Source organism: Musca vetustissima, unplaced genomic scaffold, assembly GCF_032173495.1.
Source record: "Musca vetustissima isolate MV318-11 ecotype Yass unplaced genomic scaffold, APGP_CSIRO_Mvet_v1 utg109251, whole genome shotgun sequence".
Classification (NCBI taxonomy): domain Eukaryota; kingdom Metazoa; phylum Arthropoda; class Insecta; order Diptera; family Muscidae; genus Musca; species Musca vetustissima.
In genome coordinates this window covers 22,798-35,406 of record NW_026884642.1, presented here as the reverse complement: position 1 = coordinate 35,406, position 12,609 = coordinate 22,798, and the positions used below count along the sequence as shown (strand labels likewise).

Here is a 12,609-nt window from a genome sequence, read left to right as displayed (position 1 = left end):
TAGATATCAGCATAAATACTGTCCAAAATTTGGAATACTCTATGTCGATCGGAATTCTAAATGTTAGCTAAAATAACGGTGGACATGTAAAGTAAAGTTTGTTTTATTACGCAATTTTTTATTTTAAAATTATCTGCGCTCAAACGAATGTCCTGGCAAAAAAGGCAAAATATACCTTATTTTTTATTATTTCAAAAAGTGTACGAAAACTGTTTTTGGTTTGTATTTGATAATCGATACCTTAAATAAATTTACCATTTTGTTTAAAAAATATACAATAATAATGTGTTTTCATAGTAAAATCTCTAAAACATCATATGCGCTCAAACGAATGTCCACTACTGTAGTTCTGCTCTTGAAAGCGTACTTCAACACAGATCTTAAGCTTATACGACAAATATCGTTTGTACTCGTTCTGTTGGTGGTGTTGTTACGCTAACGTTACGACAGACTAATACTGAGTGTTCTTCATTTAACGTGTGCGCCACCTAGACGTCGAAAGCATAAACAGAATTTGTTGGAGTAAATTTGTTAGTGAACACTGTGAAAAGTAGATGGCGTTACTGTGTTGTTGTCTACGATTTGTTATTGTTCTTTTTTGCTTGAAGAGTTTCATGCGACATATTTGACGATTTTTTAGTGACAGGATGATTGCATTCATTGCACAACGTTGTTTTTTGTTTAGCTTTTTTATTGTTTTGAATAAAGTGACCTTGAGTTATGACAACACCTACAATTAAAATGCTTCAATTTCATTCATATGTATGTAAATGCACTTTGTTTTGTTGTACAAAGGAAACAATGTATATTTGTATTTATCTTCTTCCGTAATGTTCGATGATAGACACATTGAGGAAATATGCATAATAATTATATTATATATTTATTTGCTTTGGAAATTTGTAATTTAATTTTATAAAAAATGATGCAGCGACGGGTGAAAGTTCTAACTACCAAAGTTAATGGGAATCGTTGGGATCTTTGTATATTAACATATGCTTATATTTATAGAATCCACTCGATTTAAAATTTCGACTACGTAAAGAAATGTTTCATCATAAATCCTGTGGATTTTATTTCACGTATGTGCTATAGAATTTACATCCTTCAGCAGATATTGGGCTGATTTTGTTTAGATGATAAAAGTGGTTTATGAACATGCGGAGGCTTATTAAAATATCATCTGAATACGCAACGGATACAATAATTGTTATTAATATGGTCTAAAGGCCCAACAGGGGTATTTTATTTTACAGGAAGGTTCATTTCATAGGTCACATTTCAAATGTCTTTGCGATGTCTTTGCAATGTCAATCCATGTTACAGTATGAGATCATCAACAAACAATCATAGGAAACGTATAATGGTTTGCACCAATTCGGAGTTATTAAGAGTGCTGTCATCACTACCAAATCTTCTTTAGCCACAGTCATGTTCGTAAATTGTTTACCACAATGTGCTACATAAATCTTGATGGCGTAGCGGATATTTCCAATGGTACGCTCTGACGATCTACGAAAGTGAATTGGTTCCATGAAAACATATAAACAAATAGATTTATTTAAAAATTGTATACAAACTCACTTCTCCATTAATAAAAAAACCTTAACGGTTTTATCATGATTATCACATTCTATATTTCCATATCCAATTTTAATGGCACATCTCAAACCTAATTTATTTCAAGCCTATAATCTAAAAAAAAAAACAGTAAGGAAAGTCGGACGGGGCCGACTATATGATACCCTTCAACACCGTGGGTATATTAAACAGTACTATTAACATGAAATTGGATGAAATAAAATACGTGATATTTATCTAAATGTGAATCGACTTAGATCTATCTATAAACATGTCATTCGATTGTTACAATGGGACAAAAGTATGTAAATCGACTTCAAACAAATATCAATAGGTCTGTTCTTCTAGAAAACGCAACTAAGTAATTTTATGCGCAATTTTGTACGTTGTGCAAAATTTGATGTCAATCTGACTAACATGAGAAGTCTGATGTCCAATTTACTTAAAATCGGGCGAAAATATATATGGAAGTTATATCATAATATGAACCGATTTCAACGAAACTTGCCACAGATTAGGTAACACTAATTTCAGTACGTTTTGTTACTATCAGCCATATATTGGATCATTGGTACGTCAATTACTTAAAATCAATCTATAATATAGCGGAGCTATATCTAAATCTCAACCGATTTTCACGAACTTGGTACACATCAGTCTGGACTAAATTCAGTACGCTATGCCAAATTTCGTGCAAATCGAAGGATATATAGGGACTTTGGTGCACCATTTACGTGAAATCGGACGAAACTATATATGGGAGCTATATCTAAATCTGGACCGATTTTCTCGAAACTAGGCAGACATCACTCTAGGCTCAATTCAGTGCGTTATGCAAAATTTCGTGCAAATCGAAGGCCATATAGGGACTTTGGTGCACCATTTAAATGAAATCGGACGAAACTGTATATGAGAGCTATATCTAAATCTGAACCGATTTTCACGAAACTTGGTACACATCAGGCTGGACTAAATTCAGTACGCTCTGCCAAATTTCGCGCAAATCGAAAGCTATTTAGGGACTTTGGTGCACCGTTTACATTAAATCGAACGAAAATATATATGGGAGCTATATTTTTTTTTTTTAAATCCACGTCTTTGCATAAAATCAACACACTTTTATTATCAATTGTACGCTTTTATATTTATTTGAAAAAAAGCATTTTTAAAATATATAGGCCCTCGACAACGCTTATATACAATATACTTATATACTTTGAAAAGATAAAAGAAACTATTTTTTGCTGATTTTATTTAAAAATATCCATTCATTTAGCTTTACTAAAAAAATATTTAAAAATATCACATCTTCATCCCTGCTTCAATAAATGTTATAAAAATCTGACATCTTAACTCGATTTTTTAAAACTACTCATTTATCTCTACTTAATATCAAATTTTAAATAAAATGTATATTCGGACGAGGACGACTATATGAAGCCCTACACAGTTACCACTTAGCTATAAGTTTCTGCGGATCTATATTCCGAGCGTCGATTTTTGCACTACATTGTCCGATTAGATGTTAACAGCTTCTCAGCGGCATCTTTTCCGAACCGTAATTTCCCGGAAGAAAAATACAGTCCATAAGATTCAAATTTAGCTTTTCTACACAAAAAAGTTTTGGTTCGTTTGACCCGCTAAATATTGACCGTTCATTATTATATGACGGTCGGTATAGTAAAAGGTGGGTCTAGGACCAATATTTCGCAGCGTTACAAACTCCTGGGGCTGCACAAAGCTATAATAACCTGACAACATAGTTGTGTAAATTTTCAAAATATTGACACTTTGTGGGGAAGGTACCAGAAGGAATGGTAAATATTTTACCATGTGGAAAATTTTAAAGAAATTGTATATTCTGTGGTCCGATAAGTCCCATCTCCCAACAATATACAAACATTATTAAAATATTAGGTTGTGCAAAGTTTGGTTTGCATCGAATGCTTTTTCAGCACAATTTCGAACATTTTGGGGGGAGGTACCAGAATGACCGATTTCTCCATCTCCGAACTTAATATGAATTTGAAAGAAATTTTACGATGTGCACAACTTGGATCAAATCGGACAATCAATATCGGGAATTCTATTAATCCATTGATCCCCCCTGGATCAATCTTTATGAGATGTCCAAGTACCAAATTCTGTCTAATTCGCTGAAAATATGACCAAAGTACTGAATATTGAGAGGTTTCGCTATATGTGGGCTATAACAAATCGTGAACCGTATAATCCCAATTACTGCATACATCCTAGGTGTAGTAGAAATGCAAATACTCAATATCAAACATCTATCTTATATATTGCGATCTCTATTGTGATTTCAACAGACGGATGTTACTATATAGGCATACATATTCTTTATGGCATCTTCGACGTTTAATTCGAGCATCAAACGACGATAAGAGCCAGCTCGTCTGTAGCATTTTGTCTTCTCATACATTCCGCCTAGGAGAGGTAATTCTATGGCTAATAAAGGTGCTAATGCAGTAAGGAAGTAACATAAAAACATAATTTGTTATAATAAAATATGGGCAATCTATTTTTATTTATTCCACTAAAAAAATTCGCAATTATGTGTTTAATATTCAAAACAGGTACACTTCAGTGGCGAAAAAAAATATTTGCCCAGTGACAAATGAATAACAACATTTTTGACAGCCAAATAGTTTGTTATTCGATGAACTTTTATGGGACCGGTATATTTTTCAGAACAACATAAAATTCTTCAACAATAATTTTATTCACAAATTTCAATATTTCTCCTCAAACCATAAACATGTCACTCTTAATTAAAATATATATATATATATATCTATATTTCATCACCCCTAATAAAAGTAACCCTTCTCTCGGAAGAGATCAATAGAAAGTTGTCAAACCCACTCAATTATTATTGCCAATGAATATGAAATAGATTTTGTTTTTTTAATGAAACTCAAATATATTTCAACGATAAATAATTAAAAATAAATTGTTTTGATTTTTTGTATGTTGTTGTTGTTTGTGTTTTTATTACGTAATCAGTGAGTGTGTGTTTGTTTTTTTTAATGGGTACATAAATAAACAAAAAAAGGTGACACTTAAAACTACGTCATGATTGTTAAAACTAGAGATGATCTGTTGTCTATGAAAAAAAAAAACAAAAGTTAACGAAAACCATAACAAAAATAATAATAAAAAAATAAGTTTTGTTAACCAATGTTAAGTAGTGGAAGAGTTCCAAAAACAAAGAAATACGAAGAGATAAATAAGTACGATAATTGTAGGTCATCTTATTCGTACATGAATTCCATTGTAGTCCTTTAGGATAAACTTAGATCCATGCACATTCTTAATATTAAAAAAATCGGGAATTCCCTCCTCTCTCTCTTTTAGTTTTAGTTTACAACACGAAAACGATTGGCCTCAGCATAGTCGCGGACATCGGAAAAATTACGTTCTGGCTTTATGCGTACATCATTGGGATCCTTGACAAATTCACCATTCCAGGATGTTGGCAAGATTGTGGGTTCGGTGTTGTATTGGAAATATTTGGAATCATCCGAACGATTGCGTTCCTGTTGCATGCGTACCTCATCACTTTGTTTGAAGGTACCATCCCAGGCGGTGGGCAAGACAATTGGTTCCGTGCAATAGCCATAGAAATTTTGAGTATCAGTTACATTTTGATTGTGGCGACGTATCTTGGAGACGTTATTTGTGGTGCCAGGGGCATAGACGAATTTGCCATTCCAACCCTCACACTTGATGGGTATATAATCGTCTTTCTTTCTCAAAGGCATATTTTTTCTAAAACACTCTTCACTTTTTAATTTCAAATTTATTTAAATTTTTATTTTTTTTACAATATCAACCGCTCACTTTGAACATCAATTCAATACTGACAATTTTCAAACCACAGAGCTTAGCATATAAAATAAAAATCTAATTAGGCGTCTGTTTTGCTTTCTTTCGCGTATTTTGTTGTTTCCTTCCTTAACCCGGCGAAATAGTGGCTTAACCACTTTTTTGCTGTTGTTGTTTTTTTGTTAATTTTTCTGTAAATATCAAACAAACAAACAAATTTAATAATATATTAACGTTATAGCAAAATATATAACGATGACGTTATATGACTGCTGGTGGCTCACCTCCGCAGCTTTGATTGTTTTGATTGTGAGCTGTGATTTGTTTTCGTCGATGGTATTGTGTTCTTGGCGCAAATTGTCTGATGTTGAAACAATACCAGCGCTGTAAGAAAAGTGTCGGCTGCGGACAGGTAACTTCTAATGTTACTATCAAAAATATCCGCACTTAAAATATTGTTTAAAAAAAAAATATTCTTTAATAAATCCACACCTTGTCGATGTCCGAGAATAGCTGGTACAACTGGTTCATTCGACGGCGATATTCACCATCAACGCAGATCGGCCCATAGATCTTTCGGAGAATGTTTCTCTCAATCACTCCAAGAGCTGCCTCATCTGCTTGCCTAAGTACCCATGCTTCAAATCCATATAACAGCACGGGTAGTATCAGCGTCTTGTAGAGTGTGAGTTTGGGAGGTTGCCTTGCTTTTGAGTTGTTTGCTCAGACCATAGTATCATCTGTTGGCCATCACTATCTATCTCCGAATTTCAAAACTGATGTCATTCGTTTTGTTTATGGCGGTACCAAGGTATATAAAATCGATGTCATCGGCGTAGGCGAGTAACATGTATTGTTTGGTGTACAGAGTGCCATTTCTGTCAAAAGGTCACACGACAAACTATCTCCTTGTCTGAATCCTCATTCGCTATTAAAGAGCTCCGAGAGGTCCTTTCCGACTTTAACTGCTGATCTTGTGCCTGTTAAAGTTATCCTGCATAGCCGAATTAATTTTGCAGGAATGGCAAAAGCAGACTTGGCTTTATATACCTCTGAACGGATAGGGCTTTCGAATGTGGCTTTATAGTCGACGAATAAGTGGAATGTGTCGATGTGTTTTTCGTGCGTTTTTTTCAGGATTTGACGCAGAGTGAAAATCTGGACAATGGTGGATTTGCCAGGTCTGAAGCCACATTGGTATGGTCCAATAATGTCAATGGACCATTGGCTTCCGTCGTTCACACAGTACGCTGGATAGCACTTTATATGGGATGGGAAGGAGACTTATTTCTCTATAGTTGGCATATATCGTCTTATCTCCTTTTTAGTGCACGGGACACAGGAGGCTGAGGTTCCAATAATTGGGCATGCATTCTTCTAGCCAAATTGTACTAATCAGCTGGTGCATGCTCCTTACCAGCATCTGACCACCAGTCTTGAATAGTTCGGCTTGTAGCCCATCGGCACCTGCTGCTTTATTGTTCTTCAGCCGATTGATTGTCATACCGTCATCTTTTATTAGATCTGGGGTATCCACTTCAGCCCCTTCCATCACATTTCCTGTAAGGCAATAATATCGGCTTTGTACTTCTTGATACATCCGCCAAAGCGAACACTGCACCTGTTCTGTACAACGTACGCACATTCCAAGTGCAGATTCGCAGATCGTGGTCCTTTATACATTTGCGGGGGTCGTCAACGTTATAGAGGGTTTGGTTTTCTTTTCCTTTGCTTTTTCATAGTAGGTTGGGTTTTCCGAGAGTGGGAAACTAACCCGACGCCTCAACCCATTAGCTTAATATTTCATCGGGTGATAAAAATAGCTCCCCAGGTGGCACCGCGGGTAGGTCAGAGTCCACAATTGAGATGCAAGAGGGACCAAGATAAGCCTGAACTAAGCCATGTTAAAGCCAATCTGAGCCGTTGCATGGTATCTATCATCCCCTACACCACCCACCACAGCTTGGATAGTCGTTTGAAAAAATATTCTTTAAAAAATTCCCTCCTATTACTGTGAAAGTTAAGGTATTGAACAATTTACCATTTCCAGAATCTGACACCTATATCTGATTAGAAACGTAACAACTCGGAACTTATTTTCAATGGTACGAAATTATCTTTTGTTGATAAGCAATCACCTATCAGTTAGTCAAATGTGAAAAAACTCCCCAAATGGTGGCAAAATGTTTATTAATTCAATTATTTACAGTCATATACCGGCAACGAAATAAAGAAGTACGAGCGTCGCCGCTGATAAAAATAAAAAATCACAAATATTTCCCAGTAAAAGGGGATTTTCTGACATTTGTAAATATTACAAAAAATAGAATAGATAAATTTTAAAGCATTGAAGATGAGTGTATAATAATTATTAGATATAAAAATCAGTACAATGTTAGAATATAATATCAGTTTGGTGAAAATTCAAATGAAAGTGTAGAACAGAAGAAAATGTTGTTTATAAAATTTTTAATATTCGCCACAATATTTGTCACAACAAAAGCCCAACAAAATGTCAGTAGATTTGTGGATTGTCCTTAAAAAAGTTAGAATTATTTAAATATCGATTTATATTTCCAGACTGGTCTAATAAATTACTATGGCTACGAAAACAGTTCGATAATACGCAACGATGAATATATTGAAACGGTGAGGCGTCAAAATGATTTTCATATTTGGTATTATAATCGACAAATTAAATCATTCCAAGATGCTTATTTGAGTCGCATTGACACCATTGGAATACAACAAAAATCGTTGGTAAATGAAATTATCCGTATCAATGAATATTTGGAACCCCTTGAAGTTTTGAGTGATTTTAGCATAGAATGTGTTCAGAAATATAAGCCGTTGATACCCTCAGAAGCTGCAGCAAAAAGTGAAATGGAACGTTGTACGGTGTGGGAAAGGGGTCAAGTGAATTATCTGATCGCGTACTTGGACTCAACTAATCGCTCGTTGAGCGATTATTATATTGGGACCTTTGAAAAGGGTGTTGCCAATTGCGGAAACAAATTTAATGCAGACTATCCTTTAAATTACACCCAGTGTTTGGCAGATGTGGTAAGTGCTTTTATCCTCTCTTCTATACCTTGAAAGGAAAAAAATAAACTTTATTTTATTTTAAGGTATCTGCCTCGAACGTTTATACAGCCAACAATCAAAGGACATTTTCTGAACAATTAACCAATGCTAAGGGTTCGTCGGAAGTATTTATAAAAGAGGCTCATGAGTGTAGTTTTTCGGTCCAAAACAGTACCATTGCTAATGTTCAACGTGCCTTGAATTCGATTGATCTCTGCCTAAATGAGAAAGAGGATGCTAACACCAGCTGTGAAGGATACTGCGAAAATGTTCTTCTTATACCGGCATCGTTGGTTGATCCGGAAAATATAACAATGGCAAATCCATTTTATGGTCGTAATGAGACGGGAGATTGTTTAACCTTTGATATTTGGAATGGAAATTAAATTTTGCAAATAAAAAATTATAATTTGTTAAATAATAAATAATATTTTTCAACTACTATCAGAGGCGTGGATTTTTTATAGAATGTTTTTTTCAACGACTATCAGAGGCGTGGAGATTTTAAAGAATATTTTTTCAACGACTATCAGAGGCGTGGAGATTTTAAAGAATATTTTTTCAACGACTATCAGAGGCGTGGAGATTTTAAAGAATATTTTTTCAACGACTATCAGAGGCGTGGAGATTTTAAAAAATATTTTTTCAACGACAATCAGAGGCGTGGAGATTTTAAATAATATTTTTTCAAGGAATAACCGATCTAAATACCTAGTTCCCTTCACCATTGGGTATCTTCAACTTATAATTGCCTGTGAACTACGGAATTAAAGCTTGTTAAATTCCGCACACACACACAAACAAACGCCAACAGCAGCAGCTCTTATTATCCACCTACATGTGCAACATTTGAAAAAAAAAAATTTAACAAAAAATCAATTCAATAAAAACACATTTCATTGTCGAGATAAAATTTCCTTTTATGCCCAAGAATTGTTGTATTTGCCTAGGCGTCGTCAAATTGCAGCACAAGCGATTTGTATTTCAAAAAAATAAAATAATGACAAATATGAATTTATATTATTTGAGTTTTGGAATTTGTCAATTTTAACACTCACCGCTGGACCATCAACACATAATAACCGCTAGACAACAAATAGATGTATAAATAAATAAACAAAGTAGATTCCAAAAACGGTAAAATTTTTAAACTGTGTTAAATGGTTGGGAACAATGTTGTAGTCGGGACAAACTAACGCCTTCGTGTTGTGCTAATTAATTTAGGTGCATCAATTTTGTTTTGCAAATCTGTGAAATGGAGGCGACTAATTAAAAAAACTAACAAATGTTTTGCAGTGCTACTAATTATTTATCTATTTATAAAAAGTGCGCACGTCGTTAACATTTAAAAGGGCCTGTGTGACCGGTACACACGATAACTCTCGAAAGTAGTAACCAATTTGATCCAAATTTTACACATCGTAATATTTTCTCCAAGGATTAGGAATATTGGTCCACTATTTTTAAGTTGTTGTTTTAATATATTTTTATGTTGAAATTTCAAACTCTATTAAGATATATCCGATTTATAGTGTAAGCGGCAGGTGGCAGCGAGACCTAATACTTTTAAGTTTTACCAAAATGTCTACAGCATTTTTTGGGGTGGGGGAATAGAGAACCATACCATGATTATCATAAGGAACAAATTACAAAATTGAGTATAATTTTTGATAAAGATCCATATTTTGACTTCGCTACCATATTGAGCATTTTGAAGACATTTTCAACCCAAGTGGAATATATTTTTTAAAATTTTTTTTAATAAAGATCCCTGGTCCTTGATATGACTCCCACAAAATGTCTCGTACCATATTTTGAAGGTTTTAACCGCATAATAGCATCAAGGTTACTGTAATTTTGCTTTCCCAGTTCTTGAAGGGTGAAACACCTTTCGCAGAATAGTGTCTTATAGACCCAATTTTTAACATTGCCTCTATATAAATGTCCATCCCTAAGGTTTAGCCGCATTTTCTACCAAACTGTAATTTGGTATTCCAGATGCTAACATATATCTATGCTGAAATCGATACTAATAAAAGAGTAAAGAGATTGACTGACTTAACGATTCACCAACGTTCAGACGAAACGGCTGAGAAGCTAGAATCTTGAAATTTGGGGTGAGGGTCACTCTTGGTCCAAAGGTGTCAGATAAGTACTAAAAACCAATGGAGCTAGAACTCTGAAATTTGGATTAGGGGTCACTTAAGGGGTGTAGTATAGATGTATCAAATGGAAATTCGAAATAAAAGTTCCGAAAAGTACTAAAATGTACTAAATTTGTTACAATTTTGTAGCATTTGAACGAATAGAACTAAGAACTTGAAATTTAGAATGCGATATAAGGAGGTGGTTTTGAAAGCGTGTACTCATGTAAAATATTACTAATATGTACTAAATTTGGTACTTTAAAATTCGGATTGAGGGTCATTGATAGAATGTAGGATAGATGTACCGACGTGTTTTGGAAAAGCTAACTATAAGTATCCGAAAAGTATTAAATTTGGAATGCGAATCAAAGTTGAGATTTAGGGTCGATATAAGGAGGTAGATTTGAAAGCGTGTACTCATGTATACGAAAAGTACTAAACTGCACTAAATTTGGTACAACTTGAATTTAGAGAAATTGATGAAGCTGGAATCCTGATATTTGAAATTAACATTACCGACGGAGTGTAGCGATATGTAGGTAGTTTTAGAAATATGTACTTATGTATACGAAAGGCACTAAATAGTACCATATTTGGTACAATTTGGATTTTGGGTGAACCGATATAGCTGGAATCCTGAAATTTGGAGTTAGGGTTACTGTTAAGGTGTAGGATTGGGGTGTGTAGGAAATTTTGGACCTTTGTACTAATGTGTACTAAATAGTACCAAATGTGTATTTGTAGAACACTGAAATTTGGAAATTAGGTTGGTCTTGGAGTGTAGGATTGGTGTATGGATGTAGTTTTGGAAATTCATACTAAATGGTACTATATTTCGTACAATTTGGATTTTGGTTGAATCGGTAGTGCTGAGATCCGATAGAGCTAGAACACTGAAATTTGGAAATAAAGTTACTGTTGCAGTGTAGGATTGGTGTATGGATGCAGTTTTGGAAGTGCATAAATGGTACTAACGTTGGTACAATTTGCATTTTGGGTGAACCGATAGTGCTGAGATCCTGAAATTTTGAATTAGGATCTTTGTTGGGATGTAGGATTGGGCTACATGATTTTTTGGTATTTTTGGCACCCTAAATACTAGAAAATTTTCAAAAATTGTAGTTAAATACGTACAGGTGTCTACGTATTCTGATATTGTTTAGTATTGCCATTACTACACTAGAGGAAATTTAGCGATGATGACTAGGAAATGGGGTTCCGGTTATGCTGAAGGATGACGCTTACAAATTTCGATGATGATTAGATTATATTTCGGGGATGAAATGGACAGAAATCTTTACTTTTGTCTGGTTCTTTTAGTTCATGTTTATGGTTTTGTTCATGGAGAAGGCGATCTGAACAAATAATTCGAATGGCTGTCTTGATAAACAAGATTAATATTTAGCGAGTTAAATAAACCAACGACCTTTATTTCAAATACAATTTTGGATCATAAGATATGTAGTTAAATTGTTATACATCGACAACAATCACAATTTTTATTTGGGGTTTTCTGTGTTGCATGAAGGATAAGTTGAAAGGTTATCTAATTTTGGTTATTGATAGCCAATTAGGATCCAGCATAACATACTACAGTCAATTCGATCGAAAACTTGACTAATAGTAATAATTTTCGGTAGGGACTTTGGTGCACCAATTACATAAAAACGGACGAAAATATATATGGGAGCTATATCTAAATCTGAACCAATGTTCTCGAAACTTAGCACACGTCATTCTAGCCTTAATTCAGTACGCTATGACAAATTTCGTGCAAATCGAATGATTTTCAGAGATTTTGGTGCACCAATTACCTAAAATCGGATGAAAATATATATGGGAGCTATATCTAAATCTGAACCGATTTTCACGAAACTTTGCACACATTATTATTATTACGCAATTCAGTACGCTATGCCAAATTTCGTGCAAATCGAAAGATATATAG

At 34.3% G+C, this 12,609-nt stretch overlaps 1 protein-coding gene across 1 annotated transcript; it reads right to left on the bottom strand.

Moving 5' to 3' along the window:
• Positions 1-4,959: 4,959 nt before the first annotated feature.
• On the bottom strand, positions 4,960-5,370 carry LOC133331673 (uncharacterized). The gene has a single exon (XM_061540054.1). The coding sequence runs from the start codon at positions 5,364-5,366 to the stop codon at positions 4,962-4,964; it is 405 nt and encodes a 134-aa protein (XP_061396038.1). The 5' UTR covers positions 5,367-5,370; the 3' UTR covers positions 4,960-4,961.
• Positions 5,371-12,609: the final 7,239 nt, after the last annotated feature.